Below are 11,926 nucleotides of genomic sequence, written 5' to 3' on the forward strand. Positions count from 1 at the left end.
TCCACTAGCCAGTAGAGGGCAATATGCAACACTAAGTCAGAATATTACCAATTCACTTTCAAAACTGTTTCAATTAGTTTAAATGTAAATCATCTCTTGTCATTACTAACAAAAATAATAATGTCCAGTATATTTACAAAGGAGAAAAAAAGCATTTATTCAGCAACACCCGCTGCAGAGAGATAAAAGCATACTCACAGCTGTAGGAAGTAAAAGGGGGAACAAAAAGGAGGACATGTTACAAGGAATGGTTTAGGCAGTGGTAGAAACATCTTGTTCACTGTAGCACTTGATTAAACAACAGTTAAGAAGTTGGTGCCCTTGTCAAAGCTTCACTCACACAGACACAGAAAGGTAGTAGGATTTCCTGCTAAATGCACACTCAGTTAATTGACATACATACTATACATCCACAAACATAGTTTGATTTTGTTTTTTTTTTGTGTGTGTGTGATTTTGTTGGCACAAACTGTTTAAAAATCTCCAGCGTGACTCCATTCAACATGAAGTCCAGTTCTTAGGTATCTGAAATGTAGTGCATGTTATTCAAAAGTCCGAGGAATAAAAAGAACATCAGAGATTTTGAGAGTTAATAAGACATTACTGATTATAATGCCATTATGTATAAGAAGCGTGATAGCCCCCTGGATTGTCAACACCTGTCTCATAGTACAAACTTCAAGCTGCACTGTGAGAAGGTGAGAAGGGCCAAATTACATGAACATGGCAGAGCACTGTCTAGAATAACAGGTCAGCTCTCTCATTTATCAGCAACAAAAAAAAACTAGTAACCACATTACAACCTTTTTTTTCTCTTCACAGCCTTAAAATATCTAACAGATGTTAAAATATCTACATGAAGCTCTGTGAGCTTTCTGTAACCATAAATTTGTTTTTACAGTCACCAAAGATATTATTTTGCAGCAGCTGAAAAAACGCAAAGCTTCTCATGACTTGTGGTAAGACCTCATAAAAATGAAAGAAAAAAGAAAAAAAAAACTGTTTGGCAACAGGTCTGATTCTTCTGTCTGTGGTCAGAAAATCACATATCACTGGATGATCCGAAAAAACAGCAGCCTCAAGAGCTCGAAAGATGTGAAACTTCTAGTTTCAACAGCCATTCAAAACACGCTCTGAAGTCTGAGAGCTCAGTCTAGACCGATGAATGAATGAGGCCAACATCATCAACAGACAAGACATTACGTGTCATCATAAATGATTACAGATATGACAGACAGCAGTATTAGAGTTCCTTGTAAATTGATGAACATATATTCAAGGGGTCTATACAAACATAGACTGAGCAGGTTACGATTAAAGAGCAGGTAAAGAAATTAAGAGCACTGTTTAGACAAAGACAATTCTGGTGTAAAACATACTGAACCAAAGTCAAAAGGCAGTATGATCGCTGAGTTAAACAGTGGAGAATATCTTGAGCAGCAGAGTTAGTGTCAGTGGCAGTTTGGTCATTGGGCACTGTAGTCAAGTCACAGTCACAACATCTTTCATCGAGACGGCAACTTCAGATTTCATGAATTAAAAATGGCGAAAAAGAAAAAAGTAGTTGAAATTGTTCTAAACACTAAACTATGACCAGCTATTTAAAAAAGATCAAATTTAATTTGAATGGCAATGGCAAGGGCGCTCTGCTTTGTTCCCCAACTGAACAGTTGTATTTTGGGTTGTTAAGGTCCATGAAGTTCAAAGTAAACAGCATCTTTCTTTGAAACTCTTCTTGTTCTTCTTGTTCTTTCCTTTGCCGTTTTTGTCTTTGTTTTCTGACATTTTCTTGCCTCGTACGTCACGCATCAGGTCAAAGAATACCTTGAGAGAGAAAAAAAAAAAACTGGATGTAGTAAATCAACTTTTTTTCTACTAAGTATTATGTATTATGTAATTATTACGTGTCAGTGTACCTTGTCAACATTGGCTCTGGTTTTGGCTGATGTCTCCACATATTGTACCCCCCACTCCTCTGCTTTCCCTCGGGCCTCGTCCACAGATACCTGCCTACGCTCCTCCAGGTCCGACTTGTTTCCGACCAGTAGGAGAGGAATCTTGTCCTCTTCCGCCTTCACCCGCAAGATCTGCTCCCTGCCGACACAGTATAGATATGATAGATGGTTTATGTTTGGCATTTTCCTTCTGTAAATAAATGACTAAAAGTTCTTTAATTCTACAGACGTCCTGATAAACTGAACATTTTTAAGTCTGCATAGGTGTCACTGAAGGAATCTTTGTTTATTGTGACCTATTATTTTCAGGTCCGTTGTCACCACTCAATGTGTCAGATGACTGAGCATATATACGAGTTCTAGTTCAACAACATTTTGCACGTATACAGTCCAAGAAGAGAGGCTGCCTGAACCCGATTCCTAACCTTCCTGTCACAAAACATCCACGATGACACTTCATAGAAAAAAAATAAATACCTGAATTCCACAGTGGCGCTGAAGGACTCATGCTCTGTGATGGAGAAAACCAGCAGGAAACCTTCCCCACTGCGAAAATAGTTGTCCCTGATGGCAGCGTAGTCCTCCTGACCGGCTGTGTCCAGAATGTCGATCTGGACCTCCTCTCCATCCAGAACCACCTTCTTCCTGTAGCTGTCTGCCTTGGTGGGCTCGTAGTCCTCCACAAACTAGGGGTAAAAAAGACACGTGTCTTTTTTCCTTTTTCTTTTTTTTTTTGAAGTGTAAAATATGCCACAGGTTGTATTTACATGCGTAAAGCATGGGCAGCTGTGTGCAGACGTCTGGTTAAAATGGAAGCGTGTCTGTGCCATCTGATGGACATCAGACAGATGACTGAAAAATTAATTTGCTGCATGGTAGCAGAGCCAAACCGTGACCGTCTCTGCCCCCAGTTGAGTGAGGCTGTCAAAGTAAACAACATCTGTGGACTAGAGACAAGATCCTTTTTATATGAATACCTAAATCATGCAACTTTCTACAACCACGTTCTTCTTATTACGATGCAATAATTAGCAGCTTGAGGTTTTTGAAACCATTTAGAAATGAACCCGTCTTGTAATTACTTCACATTAAAAGCTTTCCATTGTTGAACCCCTGTAAGGACGTCTTTCAATTTCAGGCTTTTAGAGCACAACCGAGGACATTGGATAAATAATAAAAAAGATTGTTTGAAAAAGAAGTGACCTTCTCCATCTTCTCAATCTGGTCACCTTAAAGTAACAGCAGTCTTACATTGTTGTAAAAAGTGTGTGTGTGTGTGTGTGTGTGTGTGTTGATTCACCTCATCATACATGAACTGCAGGGTGAGGGCTGACTTCCCCACTCCTCCACTGCCCACCATTATCACCTTGTGCAGTGCCAGAGAGCTCTGGTTTTTACTTTTACTGGTAGCCATCACTGGATTCTTCTTTGTGTCTCTTTCACACACTCACTCATACACACACTCACTCACACACACACACACACTCACACACACTTCTCTGCACCAGACACTCTCTGACACAACCTGTGAATGATAAAAGAGGAAACATATCAGTACCTACAGTAAATAACCTCAATAGAGAGAGAAGAGAAGAGTGTGTCGACAAGAGCGGGGACAGATGGTAGTTGTTGCTGAACAGCTTTCACTATGACAGTAACTTTCTGTGCCAAGGTGCTAGGCTTTGCTCCAACAAATCTTGAATCCTAACCCCCCGCCCTTCCCATTAAAGTGCCAAATTGCCCACTCATGAATCCTAGAACTTTATAAAGTTCGCCATCAAAAGGTCATCGCAGCTGATCAGTAGTAATGAAGCTATCATTCTCCACTGCAAGACGGCATTTAGGAACGCATTAAAACAGGGCGTCATGTGCTAACCTCGTTATAAAGCAGGGAGACGTCACTGGCCATCTATCTGCACTGTATGGGCCCTGCCCTCAGAGGGTGAAAGCTCAGAGTCAATTGCTTTGGCCTGACTTCCATATCTTTTATCTCTGTCAGACAACTCCAGCTGGAGTGCAAATGTCTGCCTGTCATGTCTTTACTTTACTGGCCTTTGAATGGACAGGAAATCATTTTAGTGTCAGATATGTGCAGATTCATAAGAAGCAAGCCATCAATCTACCATTAGTAGCCATCTATTGGAAAGATATTTCAACCAAGAGGCATTTGGGTTATTATCTCTTTGCCCAGAATGGGCAGATAATCTAATAGATTATTCTGATGTATTATTTATTAATTTTAGCCATACAAACAACATTTAATTGTGATAATTTGCAAATGAGCAAACTTACTTTTTTCACCTGTTGCATAGAAAGTGTGTTTTCTGTATTGAAACTCTACACTGCCTGCAGACCATCACTGTGCAGGAAGTAGACTTAGAAGATAAGAAATTAAGAATATTTATAGCTGTAGGTTTAACTGCTGACATGCCATAAACGGTTATTGCATATTGGCAAAACTTTCAACACGGAGAGACCCTAGTTTTACTGTAATGATCAGCCATTAATGGCCTTTTTTTCCCCCCTTTCTAAATCCTCCAGAGACAGAGCCTGGCATGTTGCCTGTTATTGTAATGGTCGATTTGTTGTACGTGAGTGACAGAAAATGAGACAAAAGCGCTTCTTAGTCCACTGAGAGATCAACCAAACAGCCTGCAGTATCCTGTGTTCTCCTGACGCAGCAGAAGTCCAGGCCCATCACTTCCTGCATACTCGCCCGCTAACACATTTCTTCTTCCTTCAGTCTGATTAATACTAATGACACTGAGCTTTCATCAGTTAACCCTTTGGCACAACAGACGCACAGCCATTTACTTACCTCACTACCAACTATACAAAGTCTGACGATAATGTCAACAGATGTCAGGATGTATAAATACAAACTGTCATCTTGAGCTGAGACGCTGTGGAGCAAGAGTTGCGACAGCCGCTTTGACACGGTAAGTCTGTCTGTCAGATGACGCAGCTCTGTTGCTCTGGCATCACACAAGCCAACCGCTTCTTTTCTCCTATGATTTTATCTCCATCTGTAGAGAGAAAGACACCTTCCCTCCTCTTGGGATGTAACACTAATGGGGGCACTGAGCTGATTCATAGCATAGCAAAATGTGCTCCTCCCCACCGGTTAATATTATACTCAAGCTCATACACTGAGACAGAGCGAGCACAGAGTTAACCGGACAAGGCTGAGGGGAGAAAACATTTCCGCTGATGGCAGAATTTCAAATCTGGTGATTTTTATGACTTTAAAAGAAGATTTTTTTATTACAAAATGTAGAGGAAATGTCACAACCCCACAGAAGACCATGAAACCAACTAAAGGGCCCTGGGAGATGTAGTTATAGTTTTTCACAAGCACTGCGGACTCCTGATGTGAAAGTAGATATCAATAATTTCTACATCAGTGTGCGTGTGAACATTTGCTGCAGCATTTTTCTGTCCAAAATCAGAGGGGAACATGTGGTTTGCATGAAACGAACATACTCCTATGCATACTCTGTATGACGGCTGTGGACGCTGAGGAAGTGGCATCATGGTTGCTCTCTAACAGACCGGGAAGTGGAGTCTGACCTGTGCCCTTCCTGTCTTTGTTATCAGTAACCAGGCGAGTGAAAGGGCTCCAAGGAAGGATATCCACACAAAGACACACCTTCTGAAAGAGCCTATGCCAAACTCAGCACTTACACATAGGGGTCACTTTTTAAATTATTCACTCGTAACCCACTTTTCTGCACACGTACACACAGAAATCCCAGAGCTATAAATAAAGCAATCATAGTTAATAAACTAAAGGCAAGGACATATAGTACTGTATATGCTTAGCACAAAAAAAAGTGCTTAGCGCAACTTTTCCAAAGGAAGTTCACACATTCGAGGGAGGGGCTCCGCCATATTTTCGCCAGCTGCAGTTCACCATAGGTTGCATGCAGGATTGTAATGGAGGGCATTTGGCAAAAGCGGAATTAATATTTAGGTCTGACCCAGATATAAAAGCTGGAGTCTGCTCGGTCTGCACGGTCCTTTTAGGGGATGTAGGGTTGTGGGAGAAGGGAGGGGTGTAGTCTCACAGACCACTGTGGTTGCTAAGCTCTTGAAATATAGATGACACCAGTGCAGTGTGGGCTACAGAAATTCATTAAGATTCCCTTTGGAGAATAGGCCAGCGGTCCCTCTCTGCTCATCTCAACACTTTGGCATGGATGCGATTTGCCAGGAGTAACCCAGATACTAATAAAAGATCACAGCAGACAGACAAATAACCCCATCTTGATAAAAATAAGACGATGTTCATTACAAATGATTAGATCACTTAATTGGCTGGTTCTAATGACATTTAACTTGTAACCGGTGCTTGAATGCATCCATTTTTCTATTATTAGCTCCTAACATTCAAGAAATGTGTCATTTGTCATTGATTGAACCCTCTTTCAACACCAAGCATGTAGTGATGAAATGTATCATCCTGTGCTGAGAAGCCTGCATTCCACCTTCAAGTCAAGGCATGTCGAATTAGATAAATCCTATTAACATAGCCCGAAACAACTTTCCCCCTCGACCTTACAATTGGACCGAAACACTCTGAGCACAGCAGAATAAGTGAACGTCTGTGTGGTATCTGAGCCAGAGTTGAACCTAATGAGACTCTCCGTGCATTCCACAGGTCATAGGGGTGAAGGAGGGGGTTTCCTTCTACCATCTAATGGAGAAAGCAGGAGCTTTTCTGGCCCAATTATAACCTACCCTAATTCCAGGAGGAGTGTTTCTCTCATCATCTTTACTGCTCAACTGAGTCGATCAAAACAATCCCGCCGAGGAGGCCTGGAGCGAGCGTGGTTAAACTGAAATGCTGCTGCGTCACACTAATGCCACATCCAACAGATGTTACAGGATGTGATGAAGGGAAGAAAAATTATGATGAAATTCCACTCCAAAAAAAAAAGAAGATATCAATCCGACTTGAAAAACCTGTTCTCTCCGCCTCTCAATTCTCACCACCTCTTGTTATATCTAAACAGATTCTGCCTCGATAGTTCTGCTGCCAGCAGCACACGACTCCCTCACTAATTTGCACCAGCTGCAAATCAAAACTTATGCTGTGGCTCATCCAATTTTTTTACCACTCCTAGACTGAAAATGTTTTTCATTAACATTCCAGCAAACGTTATGGGTGAACATAGCCCTTTACTTCAGCTACCTACCTATCTAACTAGTCATAATTACAGCTAACCGTGGAGAAAACAATATAATCTAGATGAGTCACCTAAGTCAGGGACAGTGTGCAAGAATGGATCTTCCGCAACTCACAACTGCTCCTGCTGCTATGGTTTGTTTATCACAGTGCGAGCAGTTATAATAGTCACTTCCAGCAGAGATTGGTAAATGATTCAGTCTACTTAAAAAAAAAAATAAGAAGAAGAAGGTAGCAGCAAGGAAGACATTTTCAAAAAGCAGCCCACGATGCATACTAACAACCCTTGGCCAGGGGAGAGCACAGAGGAGCCTTTGACGAAACCCTGCAGCCGGGATCTAAATCCTCTCGGAGGTGCAATCCTTCCTACTTCAGCAACACTAAGAGCACTGCTTTTTTTTTTTCCAAACACATCCCTATTCTAAACCTTTTTTTTTCCTTTCTCTCTTATTCATATGGAGAGTATCATCAAGGTGCAAATGTAGTGCAGCCTTCACTGATCCCGGAACAACGACTCCGGCAAAGCGTAACATCACATCATGTTGCGAGAGCTTTTTTTGGGGGGTCTAGTGCACGACACAGAACAGATATCTTTTCTAGCCTCCCTGCAGCTGACCCTGATGATCTCAGCCAAACACTCATGTCTTTCCAATTACTTAAGCATTCCACTGGAGTGATTCAGGGTGGATAGAAAGAGGAGTTCAAATCTCAGCGTGCATTCACTAACACATGTATTTGTTCCAGTCGGTTAACTCCAAACTCCTACTTGTGTCCAACGTGCTATATATTTTCAACAGGATACATAATGCTATATACCACCCACACTTTGCTAGGGCCATGCAGTGCTATCATAGTTTACAATTTGGGGAGTTGTAAACTATGACAGCTCCACAGTAAAATCTACCTAACCCCCCCCAACTATTCCCTATTCCCACAACAATACATTTATAGGCTGTGACACCCCTCTCACTGCATGCTGGTTTAATTATGGCCTTGTCTGAAGGGTACAGAGCACACTCAGAGTGCAGATGAGTGTCAATGGGTAGATTAGCTGTGGAACAGAGCAGGGGGGGAGAAGTGGCTGAGTGAAGTGGTGTGATTGAATCTCTCCAGTCTGCACACGTCCCAAAAAAATATACTATAAAACGCATGGCAATCTGAAGTCATGTTAGCGTGCATGAACGATAGACAACAGGCAGCCTACAGCGTGAAACCTTTTGCAGCACCTGGCCACTGAAAGACAGCAGAGGGTTAAGGGGAACTAGTGCATTAAAAAAAAAAAATTAATTATTACAAAAATATTTGCATAACTTGTTCCTCTTTGTTGTAGGAAAACAGGTTTGCCCATCGCAAACTCAAATTCACATCTACTGTGTGTATGGCTGTGTTTCAAATTGGCTGCCTTGGGGAGATAAATCACTACCCGTACAGTAATGCATTTCTCATGCAAGTGGAAAAAGCTTAATTGTCTACTTTACATACCAGCAAAAAAGGAAAAAAATAAATCACATTTTTCTGTGCATCTCTCTAACAAAGTGTGTATCAGACCATATATTTTCTGTCGGGATCTGCAAATATCTGCTGGACGAGTTAATGGCAGTTATTCTGCAAAGTTCCTCAAGCATCGCTGAGGTAGTATGAGGTAGTAACACCCACATTAAATATATAAACCTCACTCCCTCCCTGCTGACAGAAAGCAGACAATTGATGGCAGCTAGGTATGCACTTATCTAAATCACTAGCTCCTGCACACAATCATTCACTTTCCAAGCCCAATAAAAAAAAATTAAAAAGAAGATTTTTCCTCCACTTCCACTGCCAACGTCCCGGGTCATTCAAAGACCTCGTGAGAAAATGAAAAAGTGATGAGAGCAGCAGATGGAGGTCACTGATATGAGCCAGCCAAGTTGGGTCTAAAATAAGTAATAAATGACGTCTGCATCATAAGAGTGTTACAGGAAAGAATCAGAGAGCTTCTCGTTCAGTAGTGAAGAAGACCTTGGTGGACGTGTAGCGACAAACATCCAGACAATCTTGTCAGAGAACAGGGAGGAATGCTGCGCTGTGGGTCAACAATGCAGAGAACTGTATCTCTGCTAGAACTGATCTCAGTCCAGCTGTGTTGTTGCTTGCATTAAGCAGCCGTAATGCTGGTCAATGCTAATCAAGATTTTTAGTCTGAAACAGCACTTTCTAAAATAAGTAACTGTGTGGTATTGTGGTCAAAATACTTGGACGACGATGATGATGAAATATCAACCCTTAATAGTTGCACAACTAAACCATCTGTATCAAATTTTTAAAAGCTGGAGGGTAACATCCAGTGACTACAAGACTGAAAAACAATTCCTGAGGTGGTTTCCTGAACTCACACCGACTGTGCTGCAATCAGCATTGTGCTCATGAGTTGTTGTTGACTGCATGTCATTCCAATGATATTCAGTGAGACAGGCACGAAACTCTAGGTTCAACCCGTCAACAGACTGAACCAAGACCAACAGCTATTTCCTGTGCTCTAGACGTTTTGGCGCAACACAATTTAAAAGACTCTGAGAAGTCAATCAAGCTGACATTAACCTCCAAGGCTTTTGAACGGCTCTAAAATCGTGTGTGTTTTTGTACGTTCTGCAGAACAAACTCACTGAGCACTGTAGTCATGCATAACACCTACTAATGGTTGGTGATCAGCAGCCAATGTTTTTAAAGACGTGACCGCCATGTATATGCAGCAATAGCGTAAGATAAGATAAGATCCCACACTGGGGGCAATTAACGATAGTCTCATTGGCTACTAAGAGCAAAGTGTGACATTCGCGGTTAACTTCAAACCACAAGACACATTTATGATGAATTCAAACATGTTTGATAATGAACAGACCTTCGGGAAGCCCCAAGTGAATCAGCGGTTTCAATAGTGAATCATTACAAACTTTACAGGACACTAGAATAATACAGAAGTAAACCAGACACATGACTCTACTTCTCTACACATTTGATTTTCCGTGGACAAACATTTACAGTTGTACTTTGTGGTGAAATAAACCATTACCAAGAATGCCAGGGGAGGCCAGATTGGCCCCGTGACTCTCCTATTTGCTGAGTGTATGTCGACAGCTGATTTAATGACAGAGGACTTTCTTTCAACCCTCAGAGCTAATGTCTCTGCTGTGCAATCTGTCAAAAACAGACCGGCTTAGGTTATTAGGGGGTTAATGTATACCCCTCAGATAAAAACCAACAAGCGCTAAGTGATCAATTATTCTTTCACGGCACGTATCGAATAAATAACTGGACAAATCTGGAGTGGAGCACATCCCTAATGCATTTCCAAACCACATAACCCTGTGTTTATCCAGTAAAAGCAGACTATGAAGAAAAGAAAAACAGCCAGTTTAAGTTTTTTTTTTTTAGGCAGCTTAAACTAGGCCTTATTCACCCTCGAGACACATGAATCTGGATGATGAATTATATTTGTCACTTTCCCCTGATACCAAAAAGAAGAGTGTTATTAATGAGATGGACTGTGTGTGTTGTTTTGGCAACACTACCCTGAATCCCCCCCTTCTGCCTAAACCTGTATGCAAACAAAAACAGGCTGATAAGGGTTGAAAACGTTACACCCATCAGCAAACCTGAGCATCAGTAAACACCAGTCAGTCACCAGTCGGCACCAAATACAGCCATCAACGCACACAGTGTATTCATTTCTTGTACTTTTAAAAAAGAGGTGTAAACAGCCCACAAACCAGAGAAAGTGAATTCATGCTCAGTAGTTTGGACACAGATGGAATAATGTGTTATTGGACCCCACATGTTTGACTACTAACACATGGTGGGGTGGAAAAATACTTTTTTTGTTCCACTGTTTTTTTTTGTTTTTTGCTGACAGTTAAGATTACACCAACATTAGCTGGCAGAAAGAAACCCAGAGCCGGGTTGGGTGTGTCAAAGTCCTCAGGGGGAAAAACTTTCAGCACAAACCAGTCTGAGTAATTGAAGACGGGAATATGAATATCAACTGATAATGTTATTAAATAGCTGATACAGTAAATAACTCTGTCAGGGTAACTTATATATAACTCCTGAGGGATATACTTTGATATTACGATTTATTTATTTTTTTATTTTTTTTGGCTTAACAACGCACCACAATAAACAAATAAAACATTTGTAGTTAACATTCATTAAGAAAAAAAAGGAAGTGCATTGGCGCAGCAGCTGTTTTTGTCCACATTAGTGACGCTATTGCAATGTTAGCGTTGTGTTACAACCATTTAAAAAACACACACACGACGCAGACCACACACAAACACAAAAAGCAGCTATTTAACTTAAAACGTGGAGTTTGTGTGCAGCGGGTTTCTGTGAGGCGGTCACCGTGTCTGGGTTCATCGGTCACTCGCCCTTCCTCGAAGCAGGTGTGGTTACTTTGTTACTTTCTAGCGGTTCTCGCTGACAAACACACAGTTATTCCGCCTATATGAAGACATACGAGGAGCCTTACCCGAAGCAGGATTTGTATTTGTGCCCTCGCTCGGTGTTATCTTGATGACTGCATTAATAGAGGATTTCCAGGCATTGGTTCTCCAAATGCAAAGAAGCTCCTGCAACAAAAGCCCCACCTTCCGGATGTGAAAACCACAGAGGACAGGAAGCAGCGTCATCGTTCAGTAGGTCATCGTATGTTTAATGCTGTTTTTAATGGAAGATGATTATTATTTTAAGTCTCCTAAGTTAATTACTTATAAAATAAAATAAAATAAAATATATTAATAATATATTA

The 11,926-nt window shown here is 41.2% G+C and overlaps 1 protein-coding gene across 1 annotated transcript; it reads right to left on the reverse strand.

Annotated features, from left to right (window-relative positions):
• Nucleotides 1–130: 130 nt before the first annotated feature.
• Nucleotides 131–11,800, reverse strand: ralba (v-ral simian leukemia viral oncogene homolog Ba (ras related)). Its single transcript, XM_010741738.3, has 5 exons — nt 11,648–11,800; nt 3,256–3,480; nt 2,433–2,641; nt 1,917–2,094; nt 131–1,824 (listed from the first exon to the last, which is right to left on the reverse strand). Exons 2-5 carry the CDS (start codon nt 3,367–3,369, stop codon nt 1,702–1,704), a joined length of 624 nt encoding a protein of 207 aa, XP_010740040.1. The 5' UTR covers nt 3,370–3,480; nt 11,648–11,800; the 3' UTR covers nt 131–1,701.
• Between the last annotated feature and the right edge of the window lie 126 nt (nt 11,801–11,926).

Source organism: Larimichthys crocea, chromosome XVIII (genome assembly GCF_000972845.2).
Source record: "Larimichthys crocea isolate SSNF chromosome XVIII, L_crocea_2.0, whole genome shotgun sequence".
Lineage (NCBI taxonomy): Eukaryota > Metazoa > Chordata > Actinopteri > Sciaenidae > Larimichthys > Larimichthys crocea.